The 11292-nt window shown below is 37.0% G+C and overlaps 2 protein-coding genes and 1 non-coding gene across 3 annotated transcripts; 2 read left to right on the top strand and 1 right to left on the bottom strand.

Annotated features, from left to right (window-relative positions):
• Positions 1–1864: 1864 nt before the first annotated feature.
• Positions 1865–3821, top strand: LOC149012436 (putative galacturonosyltransferase-like 3). The gene has a single exon (XM_089159899.1). It carries the CDS (start codon positions 1967–1969, stop codon positions 3041–3043), a length of 1077 nt encoding a protein of 358 aa, XP_089016025.1. The 5' UTR covers positions 1865–1966; the 3' UTR covers positions 3044–3821.
• A 6267-nt stretch (positions 3822–10088) lies between these two features.
• LOC149012435 (uncharacterized) lies at positions 10089–10925 on the top strand. Its single transcript, XM_089157605.1, has one exon. The coding sequence runs from the start codon at positions 10089–10091 to the stop codon at positions 10923–10925; it is 837 nt and encodes a 278-aa protein (XP_089013731.1).
• A 245-nt stretch (positions 10926–11170) lies between these two features.
• On the bottom strand, positions 11171–11242 carry TRNAP-UGG (transfer RNA proline (anticodon UGG)). The gene has a single exon. It is a non-coding gene; the product is annotated as a tRNA-Pro (tRNA).
• Positions 11243–11292: the final 50 nt, after the last annotated feature.

Below are 11292 nucleotides of genomic sequence, written 5' to 3'. Positions count from 1 at the left end.
AATTTAAGAACATCTCTTATTGGCGACTTTTCTTTTCCAGCGTAGTACTGTAGGTAGGCTTTTCTGGGTAGTGGTGGACTTGGAAGGTGGAGAGAGCACTGTAGAACTCTTCTAGTCTCTATCCTATACCCTACTAGTTATAGTTATATGATGATCTAAATATAGTTCAGTTCAATTTACCTGAAACACATCGAAAGAAAGAAGAAAAAAAGTTGAGGTCGTCTATCTTGCTCTTCCTTGTTTTCTACATAATCCTCAGACATTGCAGCTTATTCGCACTCAACCCATGATTCACCTTTCATTCATTCCAGACCCCTTGCTAGTAGTGCTTCAAATTCAGTTTCTGAGTTTGTCTGCGATCTCAAGAACTCGTGAAAGAGTATTATCATGCCAGCCTCATAGTCATGGAATATTTTGCTTTATCCAGCACTGCACTGATCTTAACCATCTAACTAACTTCATGTGGCCTTTGCTTTCATTTGAAGACTGTTGAGGAATTTGTCAATCTTTTAATCCATACAAAAGTCTGGGAACAGGTACAGCCACAAGCTTGTACCATTTCTAGGACAAATCTATAGGGGTATCTAGTGTAAACCTAGCTCACCATCACTAGTGGAGTAGTAGGTTCAGTGCAGGTTTGCCTTTAGTCTCAGTCTCTCAGAGCCCACACCTGAAAATGCATGTACTGGGCATATTATATATGATTATTATATGTTCATACAGTGTAGAGAATGAGGTCAAAGTTCTAGATGAAGGCCTTAAATCCATTTAATTTTAGTGAGGAGATCATGGTATATTTAAATTATATATTAAATAAATATTATAAGGATGTTGTCGATGTGTACAACTTAAATATAAGCAATCAAATTTACATTTTTTTCTATCAATTTTTTTTTCCAGATTTTCCACGGTTTCATTTTTTATCCCAAGAATTCTATTCTATGAAATATGAATCATCAAACAAAACGCAACGTTATTTTATTTGTTTTTGAAAGCTAAGATTCATCCGGGCTCGCGCACCTTAATTATATCCTCTGGAGGGAGACATTGTCTGTAAGGATCGAATCCACGACCTCTCGAGTGAGAGCAAAACACAACGTTATTAATCCATCTTAAAAACATATAAGATACATGAGTGATGAGTTGGCTGAATAAACTTCTAAATCATCAGTGGGTTTCTAGTCAATAAAAAGTTAATAAGTTTTTCTACCAAGAAATAAACATTAGTAAGCTTTTAGCACTAAAAATTAAATATTAAAAAAAAAAATAGAAGATGGTGGTTAAAAGACCGTACAAATTGTTTAGGGATTAAATCTGAATTGTTTGTTCAGATTTAATCCAATAAATCTAATGATAAAATTTATTTTATAGCGGTTAAGCTACATTTATGCTTTAATGTAAGAAAATTGAATTCTTCTCCCTCATTTATGGAGTTTTTGTTTTTTAGGTAAACCTCATTTATGGAGAATTTAATTCGCGAATATAGGAACATAGATTTACGTAATTCTTTAATGAGGCACTCCTAAATTAGTCACTTTTGCCCGCAATTCCAAATGGAAAATTTTAAGCCCGTGAAAGATAAATGTCACAAATCTCTATTAATATATTAATTAATAACTAATCTCACCTAATCCAACGCAATTTAATGCGAGAATGATGAAAATCCAAAAGGGGTTCGTGCGGGAGTTCAATTCGCCGTTGATTTACCGGTTCATTCCAAATCTTAAATATCCGAACCGGAAAACGGTTCACGCGTTCCTTGCCACATTTGATTCGTTCTCTCTCTCTTTCTTTCTCACGTCATCCGTGGGAGCCCACGTTTATTCTCAAATCACATCATTTTCTCTTACTCGGAAACAGCTTGCTTGCCATCTGGGTTGCTCTTTTTACTCCTTTTTCCTCCTCTCTCTCTCTCTCTCGTCTTATCCCTTCAAAATTGGAACTTCTTCCATTGTTTTCCCCTGCCATGACTCCAGGATCTCCATTGCTGCTCTTGCTTTTGCTCCCACTTTTTCTCTCCACCATCGGCGCCACCACCTCCGCCACCGGTAAATGGACGCAAAGGGCGGCATTTCCTCTGCCAGTATTCAGTGAAGCTCCTGCCTTCAGAAATGGCATTGGATGTCAGAAGGTACTTTGGTCTGGTAACCGACGATCTCTCCTCATTCACAACAACCCTTCCATCATCCACATCGCCATGACCCTCGACACCACTTACCTCCGCGGCTCAGTCGCCGGAATCCTCTCCGTCCTCCGCCACTCCTCCTGCCCGGAAAACATCGTCTTCCACTTCCTCGCCTCCCACCGACGCGCAGAGCTCCGCCGTGCAATCGTCACTACCTTCCCTTACCTTACCTTCCATCTCTACCACTTCGATACTAACCTCGTCAAAGGCAAGATCTCGTCTTCGGTCCGTCGAGCATTAGATCAACCCCTCAACTACGCGAGAATCTATTTAGCAGATCTCCTCCATTCAGGTGTTCGTCGGATCATCTACTTCGATTCCGATCTGATCGTCGTCGATGATGTGGACAAACTATGGAAGATCGATTTGGGTTCTCACGTTCTGGGTGCCCCTGAGTATTGCCACGCTAACTTCACAAATTACTTCACTGACAATTTCTGGTCTGATCCGATCTTCTCTAAAGCATTCCACGGTCGACAACCTTGTTACTTCAACACGGGTGTTATGGTTATCGATGTGTGGAGATGGCGACAAGGGAGATACACACAGAAGCTAGAATCATGGATGACTATACAGAAGAAGCACAGGATATACGAGCTGGGTTCATTGCCTCCATTCCTGTTGGTTTTTGCTGGAGATGTGAAAGGGGTGGAACATAGATGGAATCAACACGGGCTTGGTGGTGATAATCTTGAAGGGCTTTGCAGAAACCTTCATCCTGGACCGGTGAGTTTGCTGCATTGGAGTGGGAAAGGAAAGCCATGGCTGAGATTGGATTCCAGACATCCATGTCCATTGGACCACTTGTGGGTACCCTATGATCTGTATCGACACGCTTCTCTGTTGTCGGATACTTAGCTAATCAATCACTAGACGATAACACTATTAGGGACCAAAAGAGGAAGAAAAACGTATATAAATTTTGATTCTTTCTTCTCTCTTCTGTAAATTAAGAAGATGAGATCAAGAATGGTGCAAAGAGAAGCCAGAGATTGATTGATTCTTCTTCCTTTGTTTTTGGGATAATTTTTTGTTAGTGGTTTTTTAGTCCCTTAATTGTATTGTTAAGTGTGTATAGTTAGTTCCTTAAGAAATATTAGCCTAAATTGATTCCTAATTAATTACCACCTGTGTTCTTGGAATTGTTTGGTTTCTCATTTAATGCACAGATGGCTTTTAATGCGCAGCCGGTTACCACCGCAATTGTGAGATCTGGGATCCAATGCAAGGGTTGTGGATTTTGTAAAACCCTAATCCAATCCTAAGTCTCCTTAGCTAAAATCAAGCCCCTTCATCTGGCAAGACCAGAATAATTTAGCCTTTGACTTTTTATCTATTTATGGTTTGTTTGTGGAAAACCAAATCCTTTTTTCTTCTCCCCCCCCATCATCAACCTAGTAGTTCTAGACGACGGAAAATGTGGGGAGGAGGAACAGATGCTTGAACTTGAGACGTCATTGGTCTCATTGCTTTTAAATGGAAGGCAATAAGAAGGAGAAGAAGATGGTACAATTTAACATGGTTCAAGTTTAGGATAAACTAACATTTATGGCAAAATGTTTTCCTTCTCACTTCCTTTAAATAGGAATATATTTACAGATGAAGTACATTTTTTGTGAGGGCAGGTTCCTCCAGATATGGAGTCACAAATCATTGACAGTTTCTTATCAACACTGCGGTTTGGAGTAGTTTTGGACTGGGTTCAACGGTTTCGAGCCGGTTTGGATTCGAACTGACTAACAATTTGGACTAATGATTTAGAATTAGGTTTACTAACAATTTAGAATTAATTTACTAATAGTTTGGACTAATATTTGATGCCAATGTTCAAAATGCAAGGCCACAACGGATAGGAGAGGAAACTTCCTGATTGTTCCCCTAGTTATTGTATTCAATAACACCCCCACAAGTGGGTTGAGTTATTGAATCAAAATGACGGTTTCTCCTAGTCACATGAATGAAACTTGACTATGATTATCTTAAAAAAAAAAATTCATATGTTGAAAAAGATTTTCTTATCTTCCCACGGTAGGTGAAAATTCTTATTCCATTATGGCTTATGCTTTCAATGCATGGTACCATTGATCCTTGTTGAACCAAGTGTATTTTGATAGGCCTCACTCTACTTAGCAAGGGAATGAAAATATGAAAGATTAATAAGGTGTTAATGTTCTTTCTCATTCGGGGAAGGGAGATTGGTTTATTAAAACAAATATTACAGTAGCTAGACAAGGATGCAACATTGTAGCTTAACATTCTAAGTTTCTAACCCATCTTAAGGAACAACTCTGAAGCACAATGTAATCACCACCTACAGATACATTGTTTGAACCTCTTCAAACATCAGACATGCTTCTTCCACAAAATCACATAAACCTTTTTTGCCACTAGGACATTGCCAAAAAGAAAATTAGAGAAGGGGAGGAGCAAAATACATTGGAGAAAGAAAACACAATTGTTAGAACCCACCTTCATAAATCTGAACCCAAAACCAACTATTAGTTACATAGAAAAGCTGTCAATCTATATATGAGTGCACAAAATCAAAATCAAAACATAATATAATAGATCTCTAATCAATTCCTTGCAAACACAATAAACACAAGATTACATTAAATGATTAAAACTAGTTCCATGTAATCAAGAAGCAGTTAAGAAAGACAACTTAAAAGATGGTAAGTTTGGAAATTGATGAGTGGTCAAAGAAAGGCCATGGACTATTAGCCTTATGTAATTGACTAGTGACAATATACTTGTTTAATATCTGAATACTTATCAAAAAATAAAAAACATGCTACTTAAAAATTTGAAGTTCTTATATATATAAAGAATAATTAATGTTGCCCTTGTAGTTTGATTTTATTACTAATAAAACCATGTTATTTACGAAATTATTGTTGCCCCCCTTCCTTATAACGGTGTTAAGTAGCCGTTAAGTTTGAATATGTAATGTCTAATTTGCTATTCATTAAAATTAAAAAAATCAAAAGGCGATGCTTACCTCATTTATAAAAACCAGATTAAATGTCAATTTTACCCTAAACTTCATTTATTTTGAATTAATGAAATGGACAAAATTCAAATCCGATTTGGTTTCCCACCTTCACTAAATTTCATTTATTTTGAATTAAAGAAATGGACAAAATCCAAATCCAATTTGGTTTCCCGCCTTCACTAAGTGTAACACCCGCAACTAAAACATAGGGGTAGTCTTGACATTTTGTATTGATATTCAAATAATTACCGTTAAAAGCCGAACTAGTATGGGATTAACATAGTTACTAGGATTTATTTGCTAAATTCAATCATAGGTTGAGAATTAGCTAGACGGTTAACAAGCACCTTGAATAAAGAAAGAGGTCCAGGGTTCAATGCCTCAAAGGTACATAGGAATATTGAGGAAAGAGAAATGGATGGTAAGAAGAGGGAATATTGAGAGGAGAGAGAAATTGATGGAGAAAGAAATGTGGAGTTTAGGAGGATTTAGGTGTAGTTTAGGAAGAAACAATATTGAGGAATCTTGAGGAATATTGGGGGGAGAGAAGAAAGATGATGAGAATGTCGAGTTAATGGTGAGTATATTAAACAAGAGAATTGAGAGGGAATATTGAGAGGAGAAAGAAACGTGGAGTTTAAGAAGATTTAGGTGTAGTTTAGGAAGAAACAATATTGAGGGGAGAGAAGAAAGATGATGAGAATGTCAAGTTAATGGTGAGTATATTAAACAAGAGAATTGAGAGCCTATATTGGTTAAACAAGAATAGAGAAGAAAGACAATGGTGCAGAGAAAAGAAGAAGATAATTTAGAGCGTTGAAAGCCCTCTATCTAAGGGTGATATTCTTTTTGTGATTTCTCCACGATAATTACAATCTTTATACTTTCAATATGTTATCGTTTTCTTTTTCTACAATCATATTTATAGTTTTACATGACTTCTTAGCAATTGATTCTTTTCTTGAATTTCTAACTTATCTTGATTATGAATATGTTTTAGATGATGTTCGATTTACAGTTTATTAGTATATGATTTATTCTTTTGATTTATAATTTGATTTTGAGTATGAATACATTTTAGATTTTGTCTATCTTGATTTATTAGTATTTTGTCTTTGAGTATATAAATATGTATTCTTTTAGATTATGTTTTATGAAATTATTATGATCTACCAATAATTAATCTCTCCTTTGAATTTATTAATCTTTTCTATAAGCATGAATGTATCTTTAGATTTGTGTTTTATTGGGTTAATTATTATTGTATTATGCATCGATTTTATAATGGACTATATCCAAAATTCATCATTTTCATATGATCTTGCATTGTTTGCATATGATTCATCAAGACATGTCATGATCATATTAGCATTATGTGTGATGTTGAGTTAGTAGATGTTTTGGATGATAATGTATGTTAAGACCGTGTAACACATGCATGCCATGTAACGGGATGGAACATACATTGATTCCAAAACATTTGGTTGAGGTAGATGGATGTTGGGCTGTGTAACGCGCGCAGGCCATGTAAACACATGGGACATCCGATCGACCTTAGACCATGTATGCATGTGAGTTGGTAGTTGTATTTTTGGATGAGAATGTATGTTAAGGCTGTGTAACGGCATGGAACATACATTGAGTTTGGAAACATTTGGGTTAGGGTAGATGGATGTTAGGCTGTGTAACGTGCACAAGCCATGTAACGGCATGGGGCATCCTATCGACCCTAGACCAGTGAGGGTGTGGTTTATTTATATCTTCTTAGCATCATTGAGTTTCATTCATATCATTGGGCATGTCATTACTTTATTTTCTCATTTATACATGTTAGTTAATTTTATTTATATAAGATTCTATTTAATTAAATATCAAATATAAAAAGAAAGGAAACTGTTGATATGTGTTAGGTTGTACTTGCTAAGTTTATTCCCAAAACTTACCCCTTACTTCTACGGATGATGGATATTCAGAGGATGAAGATCAAGATCATGTCTACTACATCTCTTAGGATAGATAAATATTGAAATTTCCAATTAGTTGTAAATCTTGGATTCTAGACCTTTACTTAGATTTCATTAAAATTATGAGACAATTCATGGAAGCATTTTGATTTATATTTGAATATTTTTCGCTGCGATCATTTGTAGTTTTGGTGGATTTTATTATTCACATTGTCTATGGAAACCCTCTTAGTGTATTTTGGTTCACTACCTAAGTAACATCGATCCTTGATCAATGACGACTTTCTCCTTACATGGAGATTGGGGCGTTACACTAAGCTTCATTTATTTTGAATTAAAGAAATGGGCAAAATCCAAATCTGATTTGGTTTCTCAACTTCACTAAACTTCATTTATTTTGAATTAAAGAAATGAGCAAAATCTAAATCCAATTTTGGTTTCCCACCTTCACTAAACTTCATTTATTTTGAAAATATTTTAGGTGATATTCAGTTTCCAATTTGCGTTGAATTCGATTTTCCTTCCTCTTTGGTTTCTATTTGAGTTTTATTTAATCATTCTTTCTTTATTTTGTGGTTTTTTTTTTAGTAAACGGATTATAGTTACCTTCCTGAACTTGACAAAAGGGTAAATAAGATGAGTTTAAGGGTATTTTGGGGGTTTTTGAAAAAATATAAAGATGCCACATCATCAGTAAACTAATGGAACTTAACGGTAGGGGGCAATAGTAATTGTAGACAAAGTTAAATGTTGGATTAGTAATTTTGAAAAGTACAGAGGATACAGTAGGAATAAAATCAAAGTATAAGGGGACAATAGTAATTATCCCTAGTTATTTTTTTCTCCACAGTTAATTAAGGGTACAATTGTAATTTGACAAAAGGGTAAATAAGTAAAGAGATAAGTATAAGGGTATTTTGGGTTTTTGAGAAAATATAAAGATGCTACATCATCAATAAACTAACGGAACTTTACGGTAGCAAGGCAATAGTAATTGTAGATAAAGTTAAAGGTTGGATTAGTAATTTTGAAAAGTATAGAAAATATAGTAGTAATAAATCAAAGTACAAGGGCAATAGGAATTATCCCTTGTAATATTATTTTTGCTTTCAAAAGCAAGTTTGATCAAACATCTATAAAATGCTTATACTTCCAAAAATGCAGTCCTATTAGTCTCTGCGGAGTGGTAGTCAAGCTCATTTCAACGATCTTTGTAGATAGGCTCAAGGACTCTCTTGCAAGTATCATTTCCCCCTCCCAATCAGCTTTTGTTCCTGATAGGCTAATTTCAGATAATATTTTTATGGCTCATGAGATTTTCCATTATGTGAAACATCGGAAAAAAAGGAAAGAAGAAATTTCTCGCCATGAAATTGGATATGCGGAAAGCCTATGATAGGCTCGAATGGCCTTTTATCAAAGCATCCCTATTAAAACTGGGCTTCTTAGCGGTGGGTGGATATGGTCATGGAATGTACTGCTTCGGTTTCATATACTCTCTTGGTTAATGGGGTGGAGAAAGGATCGTTTTGTCCTTCTCGAGGCATTCGTCAAGGTGACCCTCTCTCCCCTTTTATCTTTATCCTTGGATCTCAGATTTTAAGTTCTATATTGAATGTAGCAGAAGGTCAAGGATTAATCAATGGCCACAGTGTTAAGAATAGGACTCCTTGCATTTCCCACCTCCTGTTTACTGATGATTGCCTAATGTTTTCAGAAGTGAATCTGCATCAGGTCAGTTCCCTAAAAGCATGCATGGACCTTTATTGTCAAGCTAGTGGCTAGGCAATAAATGAAAGTAAGTCATCCTTTACCTTCAGCTCAAATACTCCCAGTCGATTTCGTAGATGGTTTGCCAGGGTCCTTAAAATCAAATATGGTGAGCATCAAAGTATTTGGGTTTACCTTCTGACTTTGGGGTCAAAAAGTCGGCTATCTTTAAGGATGTGGGTGAGAAAGTAGGGAAGAGAACTCAAGGTTGGAAAGCCAAGCTCCTCTCCCAGGTCGGGCGGGAAGTTCTCATCAAATTTGTTGCCTCTGCCATCCCCTCCTATGCAGGTTCTCACTTTCTTTTACCAGTGGATCTACATAATGATATAAGGAAATCAATCTCTACTTTCTATTGGGGGCAGAAGGAGGATGAGCATAAAGTTCACTGGATGTCATGGTCCAGGTTATGTAGATCGAAGGATAAAGGGGGTCTTGGTTTTCGTGATCCCATCCTTCACAATAGGGCTTTGCTTGCAAAGGTGGCTTGGCGTCTTTGGTCATCTCCTGATTCTAACTAGGCTAAATTCATGAAAGCTATATATTTCCCTAATTGCAGCTTCATGGAAGCAAGGAAAGGATCATGTTCATCCTGGGCATGACAAAGTATAATTAAAGGCAGGGAAGTGTTAGAGATGGGGCTTATTTCTTTGATTGGTAACGGAGTTAATACTCCAATCTGGAACTCAAATTGGATCCCAGATCTTCCTTTCTTCAGGGTTTCGTCGGAGAAACCACATGGATGCTCACTTCAATGGGTCTCCGATCTTATTGAGCCCATTTCAAGATCTTGGAATAGGAGTTTGTTACAGCAATTATTTACAAATCAAGAGATAAATGCTATAATAAAAATTCAACTTGGCCGAACTGCAGGTGATGACTCTATAACATGGGGAGGAGCTTTTAATGGAGTTTTTTCTGTAAAAATTGCTTACCACTTGCAATGTAATTGCAGAGATTCTCTAGTCTTGCTTGCTCCAACATCTTCTCACAACCACAAATGGGATGAAGTATCTATGAATTCATGGAAGAAGATATGGAAGGCTCAGTGTTATCCAAAAATTAGAACATTCATGTGGAAAGCTTTGAATCAAGCCTTGGCTACAGGGGAGAATCTTCAGATCAGGCAAATAAGAAGTGATCCTACTGTGGCAGATGCGGGAAAGAAGTGGAATTGATGGATCACATCCTTTTCAATTGTGATATGTCTCGTGCGATCTGGTTTGGTTCTGGACTGTCCAGTGTGGTGGAGATGCGAAATCAGAAGTCATTAAGCAATATCATCAATGATTGGGGCAAGCTGCAATTCCCTGATTCCAAGTCGAGCAATAAGGTCTTCAGTCTATTTGCCTTTACTTGCTGGTTTATCTGGATTGCAAGGAATGACCTGTATTTTAATGGTGTGAGGTGGATCCCAAATCGAATTGTGGAGAAGGCAGGAGTTGCTCACCGTGAGTTCTGGAATGTCTCTGGTAATGGTGACAGTGAAGCAATCGTTGCTGAGAGGATGTGGATGCCTCCGACTGACCCAGAAACGAAGATCAACACTGATTTTTCCATGGTTGAGGCGGATAATACTGCAGGTCTGGGGTTCATTCACAGAAATTCCAATGGATCTCCTCTCTTTGCTGCTTCGATCCCAAGTTCAGCTAGCTCAATCTTCACTAGTGAAGCTCTAGCTCTCCGTGAAGCGATGCTGTGGGCGGAGGAAGAAGATTTGAAAAACGTAATCTTTGAGAGCAACTCCAGCAACCTTATCCACTGCTTTGAAGACCCCTTTTTTCCTTTTGAATTGGGTGCTAGGTGTGTGGTAGAGGACATTAGGTGTTTGCTTGTTCTTGAACCGTCTTGGTCGGTTTGGTACGTTTCTAGGTGGGCTAATTGTGTATCCGATTCCTTAGCTAGGAAGGCCCAGTCCGTGGCAAGTTGGACTGTATGGTCTAATTCCACTCCTTGGCTTTTTGGTCTTTGTAATCAGGATGTCTTGGGCTTTTCTTGCCCGTCTTCTAATTAAATATCAATTTACTATAATTTATGGTGATTCCACTCCTTGGCCTCTTGGTCTTTGTAATCAGGATGTCTTGGGCTTTTCTTGCCCTTCTAATTAAATATCAATTTACTATAATTTATGGTGAAAAGTGTTAGGAAATTGAAAAACCATCATATATAGATAAACTTGGTGTAAGAGAGTTAAAGAATGGTGCCAGCCAAAAAAACCCTTGGTCTCTGCTCAAAACCCAAATACTTGGAGAACTTAATGGGGCATTCCGAGAATCGAACTCGGGACCTCTCGCACCCAAAGCGAGAATCATACCACTAGACCAAATGCCCGGATGAAAAAAAATTGGTAAATGTAAATATTTGTTTCAAAGTAATAAAGG

Source organism: Hakea prostrata, chromosome 6 (assembly GCF_041222555.1).
Source record: "Hakea prostrata isolate BN-2017 chromosome 6, UWA_Hpros_2, whole genome shotgun sequence".
Classification (NCBI taxonomy): Eukaryota; Viridiplantae; Streptophyta; class Magnoliopsida; order Proteales; family Proteaceae; genus Hakea; species Hakea prostrata.
This window is presented reverse-complemented; position numbering and strand designations above follow the sequence as displayed.

Excerpts from the sequence above, each read along its gene's own strand:
- LOC149012436 (XM_089159899.1), top strand. The coding sequence starts at position 1,967 with ATGACTCCAGGATCTCCATTGCTGCTCTTGCTTTTGCTCCCACTTTTT.
- LOC149012435 (XM_089157605.1), top strand. The coding sequence starts at position 10,089 with ATGGATCACATCCTTTTCAATTGTGATATGTCTCGTGCGATCTGGTTT.